At 43.2% G+C, this 19440-nt stretch overlaps 1 protein-coding gene across 1 annotated transcript in view; it reads right to left on the reverse strand.

Annotated features, from left to right (window-relative positions):
* Positions 1-19440, reverse strand: part of Brca1 (BRCA1 DNA repair associated) — a 64889-nt gene that overhangs the window by 37527 nt on the left and 7922 nt on the right. The window contains exons 2-9 of the mRNA XM_051158702.1: positions 18068-18121; positions 14415-14492; positions 12637-12725; positions 9343-9482; positions 7955-8057; positions 6654-6699; positions 5095-5171; positions 646-3933 (exon numbers count right to left, since the gene is read on the reverse strand). Coding sequence (XP_051014659.1) covers positions 646-3933; positions 5095-5171; positions 6654-6699; positions 7955-8057; positions 9343-9482; positions 12637-12725; positions 14415-14492; positions 18068-18121 — 3875 coding nt within the window. The remainder of the gene's footprint in view (positions 1-645; positions 3934-5094; positions 5172-6653; positions 6700-7954; positions 8058-9342; positions 9483-12636; positions 12726-14414; positions 14493-18067; positions 18122-19440) is intronic.

The following is a 19440-nucleotide window of genomic DNA, read 5'->3' on the forward strand; positions in this document are numbered from 1 at the left end:
AGAAGCATGCCTACTAACAATTAGGTCACTTAAGTTCATTCTATCAGACATTCTAGCTACATAAAGGCATTGAAATATTTATTTTTATCATTTTGCGCTCTGTGCACATCTGTGGGGGTTACTCTATATGAACGCAGCAGACACCTGTGATAGCTAGAGCATCAGAGCCCAGGCTGGGGCTGGAGCTATGGTGGCTGAGTCACCTGCCATGAGTGTCCAGAACCAAATTCAGGTTTATTGCAAGAGAAAACATAATTTTTTTTTTTTAAATGTACATTGGTGTTTTGTCTGCATTTATGTCTGTATCAGAGTGTTGGATCTCCTAGAACTGAAGTGACATAAAATTGTGAGCTGCCATGTCAGTGCTGGGAATTGAACCTGGGTCCTCTGGAAGAAGAGCCAGTGCTCTTTACTGCTGAGCCATCTCGCCAGCCTCCCTGAGAGTGCCTACTCCTAACCACAACTATCTCTCCAGCCCCAGGAAGCACTTTTGACTTTTAAGGAAAAGAATCTTAGGAGGAACATCTTGTAAGTTTAAGTAGCAGTTAATGTTATTGTACTTTGAAACCCATGTGCTCCCCAAAAGATGTAAATATTTAGCCCACTTCTGTAGACTGGTGCAGAGAAAGAAACAAAGCAAACTACCTGAATCTGGGATTATACTATCCTCTTGATCGTTATCATCTTCTAGGCAAGTTCCCATTTCCTCATCACCTGAGATCAATTCCTGGTCACTTAGAAAAACCTCCTCGTTCTCAGACTGATGATTCGCTTGTTTGGAAGCAGGATTAAACAAGGGATCCTGGGAGTTTGCGTTTGCAGCTGGGCCTTGGACAGCACTGTGCTGTGAAGAAAACAGACTGCCGGAGTACTTTGCATCCTCACTAAAGTGATGGTCCTGAGATGCCTCGACCGGGACCACCTCGTTGTTGCAGTCACTGATGCTGCTCTTCTGCGGCGCGTGGGCCCCCTCTGCTCTCTCTGATGGAGGCTCTGGCCCGACACTGCTATTTCTGGTAGGTTGCGGCGGCGGATCGCTGAGTCTGCTAAGTAAGTGCTGGAAGCAGGGAAGATCTTCGTCCCCACTAGAGTCGCTCTCTTCTGAGGATTCTAGTTTCTTAGACCCTCTACGGGCACCCTGAGCGAGCGATACGCGGCTGAAAGGGCTGGGGCTCCCGCTGAGCTCTCTTCTCTGGACACTTCCATTAAAAACAGCCGACTTCTCCATTATGTCCCCGTCACTGAAGCTAATGTTTTCCTGTATTTCAACACCATCCAGCAGGTCATCAGGTGTCTCAGAACAACCCTGAAAAATGTCACCACCTCTCATAGGTTGTTCAAGATGACCTGAGAACAGAAACGGAGAAGAGTCTGCACCAACAGCCTTGCCCTCCTGCTTTTTCTCAAGATATGTGTAAGCACTTACAGGAGCACTCTGTTTACACACCTCAGGCTGCAAAAGATCTGGTGGAAGCGTAGTGTTCGGCTCAGGCCCTCTGTTTCTACCTAGCTGTCCTTGGAAGTTTTCACCACTGGAACATACTTTATTAATACTGCCCGAGCTGGCTTCTTCACAAGCATTTCCTTTATTATTCTGGTTAACTGTACGTAGTGAAGGTTGAATAAGGGTCTCCTTTCCCACTGCCTTTTCAGTTGACAATGTATGCTTCTCAAACCGCTCCTCGGATGGAGTTTTCCTATGGTCAGTTTTCATAGATGACCACGTGGGCGAAACTGACTGTTTATGATATGAGTTTTGTGGAATTCCAGGTTTACCCGCGGTGCTGAGTCCATTTTCGTTGCTTCTGTACTGAGGAGATGGACACAGCCTCGACATCCCAGCACACAGTGTACCAGCACCTGGCTTACCATCCTGACGAAGCATAGGCGAGCCCACTGTGGCAGTAACTGTTGGGACGCGACTGATTTCAGACTGTCCATGTCCTTGATTCTCTTCACCTTCAGAAATCACCTTTGGACTCAGTTCCCTTAAGGGCACAGAATGAGCACACTCCTTTGGGGGGCTTCTTGGTTTTGAAAATAAAGCAAATGACTGACGCTTTGACGCTTGAAATGTATTCTGCAAATACTGAGTATCAAGTTCACTCTCTTCTATTTCAATTGTCTCTGGAACATGGTTAAGTTCATGTCTTGATGGATGCTTGAAGCACTCTGTGCCACTTCCGGCATCCTTAGAACCAACGACAAGTTCCTTGGGGTTTTCACTTGCTACAAACTGAGTCATACAATGAATTGACCCCGTTTTTGCATGACTGACAGTGTTAGCTTCCAGCACTGAGACACTGTTCTGCGTGTCATAATCAGTGTCAGGTACTAATGAGACACTGGTGCTCTCCTCAGATCTTTCAGTGGGCAAACCCTGTTCTCCACTCAGCCCTAGATCCTTGAGTTCCTTGGCATTATCAGGCATTTCGCTTGTTTCAGGTTTCTCTACTTCTTTTCTCTGAGGGCTGGGATTGGCAGGTCCTTGAGGCTTACTAGACCGTGAACCAGCTCTGTTGGCTAGCTTCTCTTCTGGGAGAGCATCACTGGCACTTCGCTCCTGTAGCTCGTTATTCTTGGCACCGGCTGGGGGCTCTGTGTCTTGGGTGAGTTGGGGCTTTCTAATGTGCCTGACTGGCACTGGGTTGGGGTTGGTTCTCTCTGTTTCTTCACTGCTACTACAGCTGTCAATTTGAAGCTCAGCACGAGTAGGGGGGCTTGGGTTCCCACTGACTGGTTCAAGTGCAAGCACACATCTGGTCGAAGCCTTCCTCCTCAGCCTATTTGTCATAGGTGCTTTTGAGTTGTGGACATTTAATTCTACCTCCAAATTACTTATACTGTTGCCTATAGACCTGGCTTTGGCTGTGGAAGCAGACTCTTTCCCCAATGGTTCTATTGGATGAGCGGTTTTCTCTTTCTGAAGATCATTACCTTTTGTTTCATTTCCCCGACCATTACTGGTAATATCCATCGCTTCGACACTTGGCTCCATTTGGTCAGTTCCTTGGTTTATAGTTTCAGGAGTCTTTTGAACAACTGTTAAATCTGCTTTCTTGATAAAATCCTCAGGATAAAGGCATGTACTTCTCCTTTTACGCTTTAATTTATTTGTGAAGGGGTGCTCTTGTGTTATCTGTGGTTCTGTGGTAAATATGCCTATCATTTCAGCCACATGGTTTGAGTGACGGAGGCTTCCCTTTCTCTGATATGTTTTCCCAAATATTTTTTCTTTGATATTATTCTCCACTGGTTTGGAGACATCTCTTTCACTTTTATACATTAAAGCATGACGGGGATCAGAGGCCGCTAAGTCTGTTTTCTTAGAAGAACCAAAGCATCCGTCCACTTCATCTGAAACCGCTAACTCACCAGATGCTCCAGCATTTGACGCCCGCCTCCTGTCAGACGCACTGTCAGAAGTGAGCATTTCATCAGCTCTGGAAAACCACTCATTAACTTTCTGAATGCTGCTATTTAGTGTGATCCAAGGAACATCTTGGGTAGCTCCAGAACCCTCAGGCCACAGACTTCTCTGATAATTACATTGTTTTCTCCCACAGAGGGGCTCGGCGTTTGGATCTACCCTCTTCTCAGTGCTGGGAATCTGCCTGTCAGTATACGTTTCTTTACTCTCTGCCCATCTGTTCTGCTGGCTGCTTGCTAAGCCAGACTGTTTGCTTTTATTACAGAATTCAGCCTTTTCTACATTCGTTTGGTCTTCAGTGAGTAATAAAGTGCTGTTTTCATGCTGTAACGAGCTGGCATGAATATCTGTGCCACATGGCTCCACAGGCAAGTTTGAAACAGAAATACCCTGACATTTTTCTGGATGCCGTTCAGTTGCATCATTCTCAATGGGGTTCAAATCTTTATTATTGCACTGATGCTGCTCAGTGTTTGTTATGTCCTCAGAAAACTCACAAGCAGCTGAAACATACAAAATAATAAGGTCCTTAAAAATGGAATTACCATGAGAAAATATGTACCTAATACAGCTTGGGAGTAGAAATCAACCCACTAACCTTTTTTTTTTTTTTTTAGATATTCTAAAAAAATTTAAGTGTATAAATGTTTGCATCACAGGGGCACCTGTTGCTCACAGAAGAGGGTTTCAGATCCCCTGTAACTGGAGTTATAGACAGTTGTGATTACCGTGTGGGTGCTGGGACTCAAACCCAGGTCTTCTGCAAGTTGTCTTAAGTGCTTAGTCATGTCTCTAGTTCCAACTCACTGGTTTTGTTTTGAGACAGGGTTTCTCTGTGTAGCTCTGGCTGTCCTGTAACTCTCTCTGTAGTCCAGGTTGGCCTTGAACCCATAGAGATCTGCCTGCCTCTGTCTCCTGAGTGCTCCCATTAAAGGCGTGCTATTGCCTGGCTTCCACTAACTTCTTTAGAGGAGCTAACATCATAAACTACCAAGTATAGTGAAGACCTAGCACATGCGCTTTCATGTAACCCTGATATGTAGAGTCTCTTATTTTCTCAAACACAATAATTTGACTACACCTCCTATTCCTCTAGTCTCTTAACACTGAATTAAAAGATTATTTAATCAACAGATCTATAGTTTTCTGTTTTGTCTGCAAACTCATGTGCCCTACCTTCAAGCTAGCTGACAACTGGGTGCAGTATTCCAGTACTCAGATGCTTAAGGGAGGAAAAGTGCTGAGTTCAAGGCAAGTCTGAGCTGTAATATGCTTGCCTCAAAATTGGTCTAAATAAAAACATGTGGGAAAAGTGAAATGTTTCAGCTAAGAGGAAAGAACAGCTAGGGCTGGCTGTATGTGACTACAGACCCAGTGTGGGTGGCTTAACCTAAACTATGACTAGATTACTCTGGGTATATAGAGCTGTCTTTAAATGGCAGCATGCAGTTTACACTTATCATTATAACCACACCAGTCTAGTGCCACTCACGGTCTCCCAATGACAGCTGAGGAAAAAAAATTAATTCTTTAAAAGATGTATGAATTATAAATATGAGTTATAAATCATAAAAAAATTGCAGAATGGTCTTCAGAGAACCTAGTTACAGAACTGCATCTATGCACTCCCTTTAATGACATTATGTTGGGAAGACCCGACTTACCCTTTTTTACAGAGTGCAAACTGGCCTCTTCTCCAGCTCCTCGAGGGATGATTTCTAACAAGTCCTGCTCTCTCACACTAAAGGGAGAAAAGACAAACCCCGAATGAGACATTCTAGTTGTATGCTCACAGACCTGTAAAATGTGCAAGATCAAGTATTTTAGCCCCTTTAGACAGGGTCTAGAGAACTGAGCAGATTGACACACCTTCTGAAAGCTGCTTTTCTTTAAGTACGGTCACAAAGATCAGAGTAGTGCAGAACACTGCTTTCTGGATATGCAAATCACTCACTCGCACGCACGCACGCACTTGAGCACATGCTCAGGGACCATTGAGGAAGAGGAGGTAGAATGATTCTAAGAACCAGAGGTTGGAAAGACCAGAGCAGAAGCATCTTCTGGACACGACAGAGCACTACCCTCATGGACTCACAGACGTTTTGGTTGTTTGTACAAGATCAAGCCTAGCTACATCCTAGCATGGTGAGAAGTAGGGTTCAGGAGCCACACCCCTAACTAAGGAGCTATAGACAGCTGAGAGATACTGAGGGATGGTCAGTTTCCTTCAAGGGTGTGAGGGTGTGGAGCCCCTTGTAGGTTGAGACTGATCATCCTCCAGTGGACGGTCCAACACCTTGAGGTAATGGAGAGATGGTTCAGTGTTAAGAGCACTGGTTAATCTTCCATACAATCCATGCTTCATCCCTTGCGCCCACACGGTGGCTCACAGCCATCTGTAACTTCAGTTCCAGGGGATTTGCTGCCCTCTTCTGGCCTCTTCAGGCAGTAGGCACAAATACACAATCAGGGAAAATACCCATACACAGATTTTTTTTTTTTTGAGACAGAGTCTATGTATTCTATCCTGGCTGTTCTAGAACTTACTATGTAGAGATCCACCTGCCTCTTCTTTCCATGTACTGGCATTAAAGGCATGCACTAACACACCTGGCTTCCCTAAATTTAAAAAATAAAAATCTTTAATCTTTACCACTGAACCATACCTCCAGGCCTCCCATCCATTTTTAAAGTTAGGTAAAAGTAATTTGTAAACAAAAACTTAGTGATGATGACCAGGTATCACAGACCTCAAGGAAGGAAACTGAGTGGTTATAAACACAATTAAGATCTTTGGGCCAGGCATGGTAGCCCAAGCCTTTGATCACCGGGGAGGCAGCAGATGGATCTGTGAGTTCGAGGTCTACATAGTGAGGTCCAGGACAACCAGGGCTACATAAATAGACCCCGCCCCAAAATGAAGAATAGACAGAGAAATGGTCGATAGTGTTTCATCAGACTGTATTACTACCATATACATATGAGACTCAGAGAACAAGCATCCTGTGGAAAACAAGAGTGTGCTGATTTCCACTGTTACCTAAAACTCCTTTGACATAAAAAAAAACCTACAACAAAAAAGATTTCACAGAAAATAAAGTAGATGAACCTAAATGATTTTTAAAGTTTCTTCTAATACTATAATCGAAATCTAGGAATTTTATTATTAATTACATATATATGAAAATACCAGCTGTATTGACAAAGGGTCTTTTAGACTCACCTGCAGTCATCTGGCTTATTCACTGTCTCTTCAGAAGAATCAGATCCTTAAGAAACAAAAGTATAAAATTCAAAAATCAGTCCAGGTTTTTAATTAAAAGGGTCAAAATAAAAATGCTTCTTATAAAAAATACAGTGGTTCATTCAGAAATATCTATAATAGATATAAAACTAAGCTACTCTATCATATAAGCAATGCCCACTACGAGGTGTGTACAGACACATGTGGCAATACAGAGAAGTGGCTGAAAGCACAGGCTCCAAAGCCAACTTCCTCCATCCAAATTCTTAACCTCTTTGGGACTTAAATTTCTCATCTGTAAAACAGTAACCTCCTCGGGACTGACATCTTAGATGAGGTACAAAAAAAAAAAAAAAAAAATAGCACCTAAATTACAGCTAAGTGCTCCTAAATACTGACACCATTCGCACTATTTCATTAACACATATTTATTTGTATCATGTGTATGTGTCAGAGGACAACTTGGTGGAGTTGGTTTTCTCTTTCACCATGTAGATGCCAAGGATTAATTCAGGTCCTCAGGCTTGGTGGCAACTGCTGTTGTCAACTAGGCCATCTCACTTACCCCTAGATTATCTACAAAACAAGATTTGTTGTTGATGGATTTATTGTGATTCAAAGACATACAACTTAATTTCAAAGAAATAGAATTCATGTTATGGAGACACGTGGTGGTACTGGGAACTAAAAAACAGAACCATCCTCAGTTTGATTTATTATTTTTATTGCTATTATTGTGTGTGTGCATGCGTGCGTGTGTGATGGGATTCTCTATGCATCCCATGTTGGCCTCAAACCCATGATCTTCCTGGTTCCGTCTCTCAAATGCTGGAATGAAAAACAAAGCCGCACACGATGAAGAGATAGAGACACCTGTTTGAGCTCTGACTCTTTCCCCTTCTCCTCTTCTCTCCCCCTTCCCCCCTCCCCCGCAGCTGGAGATGAGTGCAGAGCCTGTAGAACTTACTTGGATCCCTCTAAGTGCTCTGGCAACCAACCATGTTCTTTTTTTTACTGTAACTTAAGTTTTCCAAAATTTACTTACTCTCATAAACAGACATCCTTTCTTTTGTTCCTTTTATAAAGGAAGATTCTTCAAGGTGTGAAGTGTCACTTTTACATAATTTATAATTCAGGATAGAGCCCATAAAATTATTTTACTTTCATTTGCCAAAACTTCATACAACAGATATAAATCACAACCAAGAGTTTTTTGATAGAGCTCTAAGTGAAACAATCTAGCAAGTATTTGTTTCGACCTTAAAATCTGAGACCCTTACCTAATTCGATGTAGACAGATTTATTTCGAGGCTGTGTCTGCCTGTTTTTCTTCACTGATCTCATAATTCCAAGCTGAGACAGCTGGGCACTGAGACTGTCCTTCTGTTAAACAGAAAGAATGCCTAAGGTTTATTATCTTTAAAAAATTTTTTTTAATTTATTTTTCAAAAAACTACTTATGATCATGATAAGGTTGGCAACATAAACCTTATCTGCAAAAAAATAATAAAATGATAATAGTCTGAGGGGAGGCTATGAAGCAGGAACAGAGTAGCAAGGGTAAAAGGAAAGAACCACGAAAACAACCCTGACCGAAAACGCTGGTGCTCTCTAAGGCATTATATGCTGGTTGAAAACCATAAAACAGGCACTAAGATGGCTTGGAGGTTAAGAGCACACGGCCTGCTCCTGCAGAGGACCCACGCTTGGGGTCAAATGACCATGCTGAAGAGGTCACAACTACCTGTAACTCCAGGTGCAGGGGATCTGATACCCTCTTTTAGACTCCAACTGACCTCACCCATATAATTAAAGATAAAAAAGAATCTAAAATATTCAATAAATGTATTTTATAAGGGATTGATGACATAAAAACCTCAGCATTCTAAGAAGACTTGGGAAGGTGCACTGTTGTGATCTCCGTTATCCATCCACATAAAAGAGCGAGCCATTACATTTTCATTGATTCTTTTTTTTTTTTCTTTCTTTCTTTTTTTGTTTTTTTGAGACAGGGTTTCTCTGTGTAGCCTTGACTATCCTGGACTCACTTTGTAGACCAGGCTGGCCTTGAATTCACAGTGATACGCCTGCCTCTGCCTCCCAAGTGCTGGGATTAATGGCGAGCACCACCACTACCACCACCGCCTGGCTTACTTGATTCTTAAGCTGGGTGAGCCAAAGTAATTATCAAATGTTTACAAAAGATCAGTGATACTGTGCCCTTTCAGACAAGCATCAGAGCTGATGACACTGTAACCAGGCAAAGAGACCTGATCTCACCAGGTACCTTGACCTTCTTTCGAAGGTTTTTTTTGTTGCTGTTGTTGTTTTAAAAGATTTATTTATTTATTTAATTTACCTGCATGTGTGCCTACATACCAGAAGAGGGCACAAGATCTCATTATAGATGGTTGTGAGCCACCATGTGGTCACTGGGAATTGAACTCAGGACCTTTGGAAGAACAGAGGGTCCTCTTAACCTCTGAGCCATCTCGCCAGCCCCGCTTCTTTCTGATTTTAACTCTTGCATATTAGAACACTGTCTAGCCACTTCATTTACCATCATTCTCTGTTTACTAAATTTTTATATAAATTCACACATTCACTAGCTCATAATAAAGAGTTGCTCAATAAAGAGATGGCAGAAAAAAATAGAAGACGCCATTACCAAGGTGGCATTTCCAGAATCAATTTGTCCGAGTCTTTTGACCCGGTTACGGTAGCCCATGCTCTGGATGATAGAATCCTCCTCATTCACATGTTCAGGAAAATTCTTTTTCTTTTTTGAAAAACTGTAACTGTTTGCAACTGTAAAACATAAAGGAAAAGTTTTAGTTAGAAGAAAATGTATTCATCTTCATTAAATACCCAAGAATAATACTGTGCTTGCTCTCTGCTATGTAAGGATTAAAAAAACAAAAAAGTCTGAAGGTGGTGTGATGGCACATGCAGAAGGATCTCTGAGTTCAAGGACAGCCTGGTCTACAGATCAAGTTTGAGGACAGCCAGGGCTACACAGAGAAACCCTGTCAAATAAATCAATGCATTATAGACATATTTAATTGTTTTTCTTTAAAGATTTTATTTATAATTATGTATACAGTGCTCTGCCTTCATGTACACCTGCAGGCCAGAAGAGGGCATCAGATCACATTATAGATGGTTGTGAGGCACCATGTGGTTGCTAGGAATTGAACTCAGGACCTCTGGAAGAGCAGGCAGTGCTCTTAACCTCTGAGCCATCTCTCTAGGCCTCAATTGTTTGTTTTTTGAGGCAGGTTCTGGGTAGCCCTCCTTAGCCTCGGACTTGATAGCTTTGAACTCACAGAGATCTACCTGCCTCCTGAGTGCTGGGATATAAGGTGTATACAACCATGCCTAATTTACATTTAATTTTTAATTTATTTTTAAAATTATGTGTTTGTGCATATGTATGCATGATTCATGTGCAGCATTTGTGTGCAGGTGCCTGTATAAGTCAGAAGGCATTGGATGCCCTGGAGCTGTGAGCCACCTGCTGTGTTGATAAGAGCTGAACCTGGGCCCTCAGGAGAGCAGTCACGAATTCTTAACTGGTGAGCCATCTCTCTAGCCCTGATTACCTCAGAAACTATCCAAGTTATGTTTATCCCCTCCCTTAAAACTAATAAATGTGTTCACTAATAAATGTACCATATTTCTCTGAATTTAAGGATCAACAATGTTAAGATGCACCATTGTTTTTATTACTAGAAAGGAAATGGCATTAAGTAACTTCATACAATTGAAAAAAAGGCTCCCAATTTCAAAGACACTAAGATATACATTTTAGCCAGGCGTGCTGGCACATGCCTATAATCCCAGCACTTGGAAGGCCAAGGCAGGTGGATCTCTGTGAGTTCAAGGCCAGCCTGGTCTAAAAAGTAAGTCCAGGACAGCCAAGGCTACACAAAGAAACCTTGTCTAGAAAAGCTGGAAAAACAGAACAAAAAAGCCAACAAAACCCCACCACCACCACATTTTAGGATTAAAGAATAAAATTCAAGACTGATAGGAGTGGTTTTAAAATACATCCTGGCAAGATGGCTCAGCAGGCACAAGTGCTTGCTATGAAAGCTTATGACCTGAGTTTGACCCTAACCAAGGTATAAGGGCTAAAGTTAAAAGTTAACTTGTACGCCCCACTGGCCCAAGGACAGATAATCTCCTGGATGCTGGGGGCATGTAAGACTGCCTGCCACAACTGCACAGGATATGGTTGATCACAGGTAGGCAGGAGATATTAGCCCGGAAGTTCGTCAAGCTATATGTTTGCCTCCCCCTCCCCAGTTGAGAGAAGGCCAGAAGTATATTAGCCTTGTGGGCTCTGCCTTTCTGAGCACCTGACTAACCTAATTCAGCAAGCTTTATTTTCAGTGGATTTGGTCTTTCTCCATGCAATTTTCAGGCTTAACACCATGGAAAGGTAGGGAGAAAAACAAAAATAAACAAAACAAACAAACAACAAAACCCTAAAGTTGCCCTCTCCAAATGTGTGCCCTAGCACACGCATGTCTGCGCTCACACATCATGCGAGAACGCACACTACCAGTATGAGGAAAGGCCATTAGCACCAACCTTGAAAATAGCTTAGTCCCTGAGATCCACATGGAGGGAAAGAGGAAAGAAACAACTCCCACAAGCTGCCCTGACTTCCACATTCATGCTATGGCATGCCTGAGTCACACTCCTACACTGGAGAGGGCTGGAGGGACAGCTCAGTAGTTATATGAGCACTGGCTGGCTGCTCTTCCAGGACTCAGGTTTGATCCCAACATCCACATGATGCCTCACAACACTAGGGATCCAACTCCTTCTGGAGTCTGCAGGCAGCAACACATACATGCTACACGGACATAGATTGTCTTAGGGTTTCTATTGCTGTGAAGAAACACCATGACCAAAGCAACCTGGGGAGGAAAGGGTTTATTTGGCTTTCACTTCAGTATGACAAGTCACCATCAAAGTTGTGAGGGCAGGAACTCAAGCAGAGCAGGGGGCAAGAGCAGAAGCTGCTGTGGAGGCCATGGACAGTGATGTTGACTAGCTTACTCTTTATGGCCTGCCTTCGTAGAGAACCCGAAAATTACCAACCCAGGCCCTCCACAATGGGCTGAGTGCCCCCCATCAATCACTAATTAAGAAAATTACACACAGGCTTGCCTATAGCCCAATCTTAGGAAGGCATCCTCTCAGTTAAGGTTCTCTCCTCTCAGATGACTCTTGCTTGTGCCAAGTTCACACAAAACTAGCCAGCACATATGTGCAGGCAAAACTCCCATATACATTAAATAAAGTTTTCTAATTTTTATTTTTAAAAATATGAAGAGAGATTAAAGAATATGAGCAGAGAGCTCAGTAGCATTTGCAGCACTGGCAATGAGGACTTTAGCTTGATTCCCAGCACTCACATAAAAACCTGGATATGGGGAAAGCAGATACAAGGGCTCAGTGGGGCTCCCCGGCTAGTCAGCTTACCCTAACCAGCAAGCATCATGTACCAGTGAGAAACCTTGTCTCAAAAAATAATGTGAGCCAGGCGTGGTGGCCCACACCCTTGGGAGGCAGAGGCAGGCAGATTGCTGTGAGTTTGAGGCCAGCTTGGTATTCAAAGTGAGTCTAGGACAGCCAAGGCTACGCAGAGAAACCCTGTATAATAATAATAATAATAATAATAATAATAATAATAATAATAATAATAATAATAATAATAATAATAATAATAGTTCCCGAGGGACAAATCTTGAAGTTGACCTCTGGGATCCACACAATTACACACACACCTCTGCCTTGGTCCATGCTCCCCCAACCCGATAAATTAAACACAATAAATAAAACATTATTCCAGGCACAGATCAAATGGTCTTACCACCTATTCACATAACATAGCTTCAAAAACTCCCCAGCCCCTGGAGCGTCACCTCTGGCACCGAGCAACACTTACACTGTATTCCTGTGTCAAGCTCAAAAGCATCAGTGATTTTCGACAGCTCTTCAACAAGTTGACTAAACCTTGTGCTTCCTTGTAGGCTCCTGAAATTAATTTTTTTGAGAGGCACATAAGTGATTATTAATTTTAAGCACACGAAAATAAACACATAGTTGAGCTTTCCTATTATAGACATAGCAGAAAGCACACACTCAAAGAACTGGTAATCTGATCCTCAGCACAGTAAAAACAAACACAGCCCTACCAGTGACATCACACTATATCACAGAACCACTGACGTGGGCATGCATGCCTGGTGCCCACAGGTCAGAAGGTCCCCTGGGATGTGAGTTATAGACGATCACCCTCTACAAACACTCTCAACCTCTGAGCCAACTCTAAAGAAAAAAAAAAATCAATTAACTAACTAGAGAAATAGCTTGTGTGTGCCACAGCTCATGTCAGAAGACTAGAAAACAAGTTGCAACGGGTGAGTTCTCAGGGCTTCAGGCTTGAAAGCGACTTTGCCTGCTCAGCCCTCTCAGGCACAATGCCTGACTTATGTGGAACTGTTAGGTGTGTCTGTTAGGCAAGCACTCTACCCACAGGTCACACCTCCAGCCCCCAACACAGTTTTGTACATTCTCCTAGTGATGAATGGTTTTATAGGTATACTACTTACATGTAGAGAGAATTTTGGTTTTGCTTATAAAAAAACAAAACAAACAAACAAACAAAAAAACCAACCACACACACAGAAATAAGCTGGGTGTGGCAGTATACCCAGCACTCCAACAAGGCAGAGGCAGGCGGAGCTTTGTGAATTCAAGGCCAGCCTGGGCTACAAAGCCAATCCAGGACAGCCAGAGCTACAGAGAAACACAGTCTTAAAAAACAAAAACAAAAACAAAAAAACAGAAATATCAGGCACAGTTGTGCACACCTTTAATTCCAGCAGTCAGGAGGCAGAGGTAGGTGGATCTCTCTGAGTTCAAGGCCAGCCTGGCCTACAAACTACAAATCAAGTCCAGGACAGCCAAGGCTGTTACACAGAGAAACCCTACCTTGAAAAACAAATAAACAGACAAAACAACAACAACAAAATCCCCCATAAATATTTTAAGAATATAATTTCATGTTAATCCCAGGTGTGGGGATTTTGGGCTGCTCCACAGCAGCTGATTATGACTTGCCTCGTGCTCTAGAGGGGTCGCGGTTTTGCCAGCTGCATATAGTTTCTGCAATTGTATGACGCTTGGAATTCTGGGGACTTTTCAGAGGGTATATATGCTAGGGCCCTAAGAGGTGAGGTTGTTGTTTGTAAGTAGTTATATACACATAAGAAACAAGAAGAAATTAGATACCCTGAAAGTGAAGATCAAATTTGTTCCAAGGAACTTGATGTCCCTAATCAGGGGGAAGTAAGTCACCCCTTTTCTGGCCCCTGACTTTTTTTGTTTGTTTGTTTGTTTTTTGAGACAGGGTTTCTCTGTGTAGCCTTGGCTGTCCAGGACTCGTTTGTAGACTAGCCTGGGCTCAAACTCAGAGATCCATCTGCCTCTGCCTCCCGAGTGCTGAGATTAAAGGCATGGGCCACCACTCTGACCCTTGACTTCAGGGATCTCTTTCCTTTCCTCTCTATCCTTTTTTCTCTCTTATCTAGTGTTAGGGGGTTGAAAGGGTAGAAGAAAAATCCCACAAAGATGCAAAAGTCCAGCTACACCCATATATTAATTCCTACATTTTCCTGCCATTGTTGCTTCCAACCTCCCATGATTACACAAGTTATTTACCTTTTGGTTATCTCATTATTACACAAAGGACATTTTGAAGGACCTTTCTTCTGATTAAGAAGTTTCAGCATACAAAATCTATAAATTAGAAATAAATAAAAAACAATTTAAGTATGTAACACAGAAACCCTGACTCAAAAAACAAAAACAAAAAACCAAAAAAGCCCCAATAAAAAACAAAAAAACGGGGCCGGGCGTGGTGGCGCACGCCTTTAATCCCAGCACTCGGGAGGCAAAGGCAGGCGGATCGCTGTGAGTTCGAGGCCAACCTGGTCTACAAAGTGAGTCCAGGATGGCCAAGGCTACACAGAGAAACCCTGTCTCGAAAAAAAAAAAAAAAAAAAAAAAAAAAAAACAAAAAAACGAGCAGGACGTGGTGGTGCACGCCTTTAATCCCAGCACTCGAGAGGCAGAGGCAGGCAGATCGCTGTGAGTGAGTTCGAGGCCAGCCTGGTCTACAAAAAACAAACAAACAAACAAAAGCAAAAAATAAAACCACCACCACAACAAAAAGACCCAAACAATCTAAGTTACTTTCTTTTGTAGAAAGAACACTCAAAAGTCACCAGCCATGAAGACACTTTCACAACTACCCTTAAGACTCATTTAAAGAGTAATGGCAGGTAAATTATAACCAGTGATTTTTCAGTAATTATTTTTAGATGCTGCATAAGCAGAATATCAAAGCACATAGAAATGACCTATGAAAACTGAACTTACCTGCATATGCCTTACTGTTATGATCAAATAAACTATTAAAAAATTAATGCAGCATATTTAATGATATAGTCAGTTATTTCACCTGCATAATCAGATATAAATGCTTAAGTAGTTAGTATAAAATGGTTATACTAGTTTAAAAGCTCAGCACCTGGGGCCAGGAATATACATCTCAGTGATAAAGTGCTTGTCCAGCATACACAAGCCCCAGGTTTGCACTCTAGGACTAAGTAAACAAAAATTCTGCACCTTACCACAAAGCTACAGGAATTAAAGCAATATGGATCAGAAGTTGGTTGTGGTGGCCCACACTTTCTCCCTCCCCCCCGCCCCCGCCCCACAGGGTTTCTCTGTGTTAGCCTTGGCTGTCCTAGACTCACTTTGCAAACCAGGCTGACCTTGAACTCACAGCGATCCACCTGCCTCTGTCTCCCAAGTGCTGGGATTAAAAGGTGTGTGCCACCACGCCCAGTCGTTCTCCACCTTATTTTTTTGAGACAGGACCTCTGACTGAGCCTGGAACTTATTGAGCCAGCTCCAGGTGCAGTCAGAGGTCCTGTCTCAAATGAGTGTCACATTACCTCACATCACACAGAAAAAGGAACTCTAAGGGATCATAGAGAAGCAGCAGAGACGCAGTGGAGTAACTGAGGGAAGGGACCCACGCATGCCACTCGTACTCGTTACTTACCTGGCACTGCTCCAGATGCAAGGCGTGCAGAAACAAGATGCAACCCTTGCTGTTTTAGAGGATCTACTATTATGAAGATGGGTTGACATTAAAGAAAACCAAGAAAGATGAAAGGAGTTGAACAGTCATTGGTAACAGTGAGCCAGGAGACAAGTGTAGTGTACTGCCAAGTATTTTAACATATATATCCCTTTTTAAAAATGCCTTATTTTTAAACGCTTTGCTCAGGAGATTCAGGATAGGGTTAATGGACTAGCAAGCTCTTGCAGGATGTTGTTGCGGGGCGTGGTGGCGCACTGGAGGCAGAGGCAGGTTGGATTACTGTGAGTTTAAGGCTAGCCTGGTCTACAAGTCCAGGATAGCCATGGCTACACAGAGAAACCCTATCTTGAAACAAACAACAACAACAACAACTCCTTAGAGGCAGGAGGATCACTGTTAGTTCCAGGCTGGAGAGAGAGAGAGAGAGAGAGAGAGAGAGAGAGAAGCTCCTTTCGTCCTCGGTGTGCTCTCTCTGCTTCCTGTTCATGGGTCAGGATTGAGCGCTCATGTTTCAGCACCGTGCCTGCCTGCTGCCACATCCCTGCATGATGAGGTGATGGACTCCTTCCTATCCCTCTGCAGCTGTACGCCCCACTAAATGGCTCCTTCTCTAATTTGTCTTGGTTACGGTGTTTTATCACAGCAATAGTAACTAAGACAAGTGTAAGCCCTCGGGTCTGACAAATGTTTGGACTTCAAAAGCTAGATGTCACCGCGCACAACTGGACTCTCAGTATTTAAGAGGCGGATAACAGTAAGTTCAAAGCCAGTCTGGCCTACAAAGCGACTTAAAGGTTACCCAGGGACACACAGTTGAGATGTCTCAAAACACAAAAGAAAACAAGAAAAGAAAAATGAGTCGGGCATGGTGGCACACGCCTTTAATCCCAGCACTCGGGAGGCAGAGGCAGGCAGATCGCTGTGAGTGAGTTCGAGGCCAGCTTGGTCTATAAAGTGAGTCCAGGATGGCCAAGGCTACACAGAGAAACCCTGTCTCGAAAAACAAAAAAAAAAAAAAAAAAAAAAGGTGACACCACACAGCCAGCAGCCAAGGAATTCAGACTATTCTGGAAAGTGCTTCCAGATGCAAGCAACGCTGCCAACAGTTGCAATTTAGCCCCTTAAGGCTCATTTTGAATTTCTGATTGCTAGAACTGTAATAATCAGAAATATTTTAAGTAACAAAAAGGGATGAGATTCTCAATACTCTCCCCTCAGAACGGGGGAGGAAGGTCTCACAGCCAGGCAAGTCTTCGAGTGCTCAAGTTCCTTACAATAGAGGATATATGGGGTTCTCTGCTTGTCTGCTCTTCACGTCAGGCTTCTCTGTGTAACACAGGCTCTCCTGGGCTTGTAGACCAGGCTAGCCCTTACCTCCCAAGTGCTAGTGTTAAAGGCCTGTGTGAGCATGCCCGGTTAAGAGATATATAGTTTACTTAAAATATCTAATATAGTAAAATATAAACGATCCAGGGCTGGAAGCATAGCTCAGTGGTTAAAAGTACTTGCTGTGGGGCTCTTCCAAAAGACCTGGGTTTGGTGCCCAGCACGCACATCTGGCAGCTCACAACTGTCTGTACTTCAGCTCCAGGAGACCCAAACCCTCCTCTAGCCCCTATGGGCACCCATACATTCATGCATATGGTCACATCAGCACACACATACACATATAAGTAGCTAAGTTTTTATAAATCAAATGATACACGGCTATGGCTTTATATTGTTTAGGGGACGGTGAGAAGGAGAAAAGGTCTGAGTACGTTCAATGTGGACACAATTTATTTCCTGACTATCTCCAACCCACAGTTGACTCACTCAGCCAATACATCACCTCTAGCTATGGAGGGCTGCATGTGACTTGACTCAGTGATACAAACGGACAGTTTCCCTAGCCTCACCAGCATCTCCAAGCAGGTGAACCCTGCACTTCCTACGCGGGAAGAGCAGGACATGAGGAGCCAGGACACTGACAAAGAGTTCACATTTCACAATTGCTTCCAGTCTACATTCACTCACCCTCGGACACCGAAACCAAACAGATTGGTTGCTCAACTACGGCTATAGCCAATACATATGAAGAATCCGTAAGCACTCCCTGAGGAAGAACGACCAGTTTTGTTGTCATTTAACTGAAGAAAAGGTGCTGTGTAAACGAACACACACAAAAGTCGACAATGGATCTACAAAACCGTTCACTTACTTGCAAAATATGTGGTCGCACTTTGTGGAAATGGGTTCTTTGATCAATTCCAAACTAGAAGAGCACGAGAAAAAAGAGAGAGGAAAAAAAAATAGTAAGTTTTTTTTCCTTTTTATAAGCATTCTTTTTAGTAAAGAGGTTAAGCCTCAAATTGCTATTAAGTGAGCCCAGGGACAGCTTTAGGAGAGTGGTTCTCAACCTGTGGGTCGTGAACCCTTTGTGACTTCACAGGCGTCACCTTAGATCACCCGGAAACACAGATAACAGATATTTACAGTGTGATTCATAACAGTAGCAAAACTACAGTAATCAAGTAGCAACAAAAATAAGTTTATAGTTAGGGGGTCAGTAAAATATGAGGAACTGTATTATAAAGTCAAAGCATTAGGAAGGGTAGCCAGTCACAGTGGCACACACCTTTAATTCCAACACTCGGGGAGGTAGAGGCAGGCGGATCACTGTGAGTTCCAGGCCAGTCTGGTCTACAAAGCCAGTCTAGGACAGGAGAAACCCTGTCTGGAGGAAGGGCGGGAAACAACCCTTTCCTCCCCAAAGTCAGAAGTCTTTTTATTTTCTTTTTTAAAGGTTTTGAATACAGAAAACATTTCCCTTTAGTTATAAGCTTTTTAAAATACTAATTTTTTGAGTATATGTACCTGACGGTATGAATGTGCATCACATTCATGCAGGGCCCATGGGAGCCAGAAGCGGGTGTCAGATTCCCTGGAACTAGAGTTACAGGCTCATGTGAGACACCTAATGTGGTGCTGGAGACTGAACCTGTGTCCTCTGGAAGAGCAGCAAGCAGTTTTAACCACTAAGCCATCTCTCCAACCAGTTGTAAGTTTTTATTTGCTTATGTTTTAATGTGCATGTGTACGTGTGTAGAGGTCAGAGACAACTCTGTGGAGTTAGCTCTTCCCACCTTTATGTGGGTTACAGGGATGAAACTAAGGCTTGTGCTCTAAGTGCCTTTGCCCAGTGAGCCACCCCACTGGACCATCCCTAAATTAATTTTTGCTTTTTGTTTTTGTTTTTCGAGACATGGTTTCTCTGTGTGTTGCCTTGGCTGTCCTGGAATTATTCTGTAGACCAGGCTGGCCTCAAACTCACAGAGATCCACCTGCCTCTGCCTCCCAAGGGCTGGGATTAAAGGCGTGCACCACCAACGACTGGCTCACCCCTAAGTTTTTGTTTTGTTTTTCGAGACAGGGTTTCTCTGTGTAGCCTTGGCCATCCTGGACTCACTTTGTAGACCAGGCTGGCCTCGAACTCACAGCGATCCGCCTGCCTCTGCCTCCCGAGTGCTGGGATTAAAGGCGTGCGCCACCACGCCTGGCTACCCCTAAGTTTTTAAGTGTGCACTTAGTGCA

The sequence above is a fragment of the Acomys russatus genome, chromosome 16 (assembly GCF_903995435.1).
Source record: "Acomys russatus chromosome 16, mAcoRus1.1, whole genome shotgun sequence".
Lineage (NCBI taxonomy): Eukaryota > Metazoa > Chordata > Mammalia > Rodentia > Muridae > Acomys > Acomys russatus.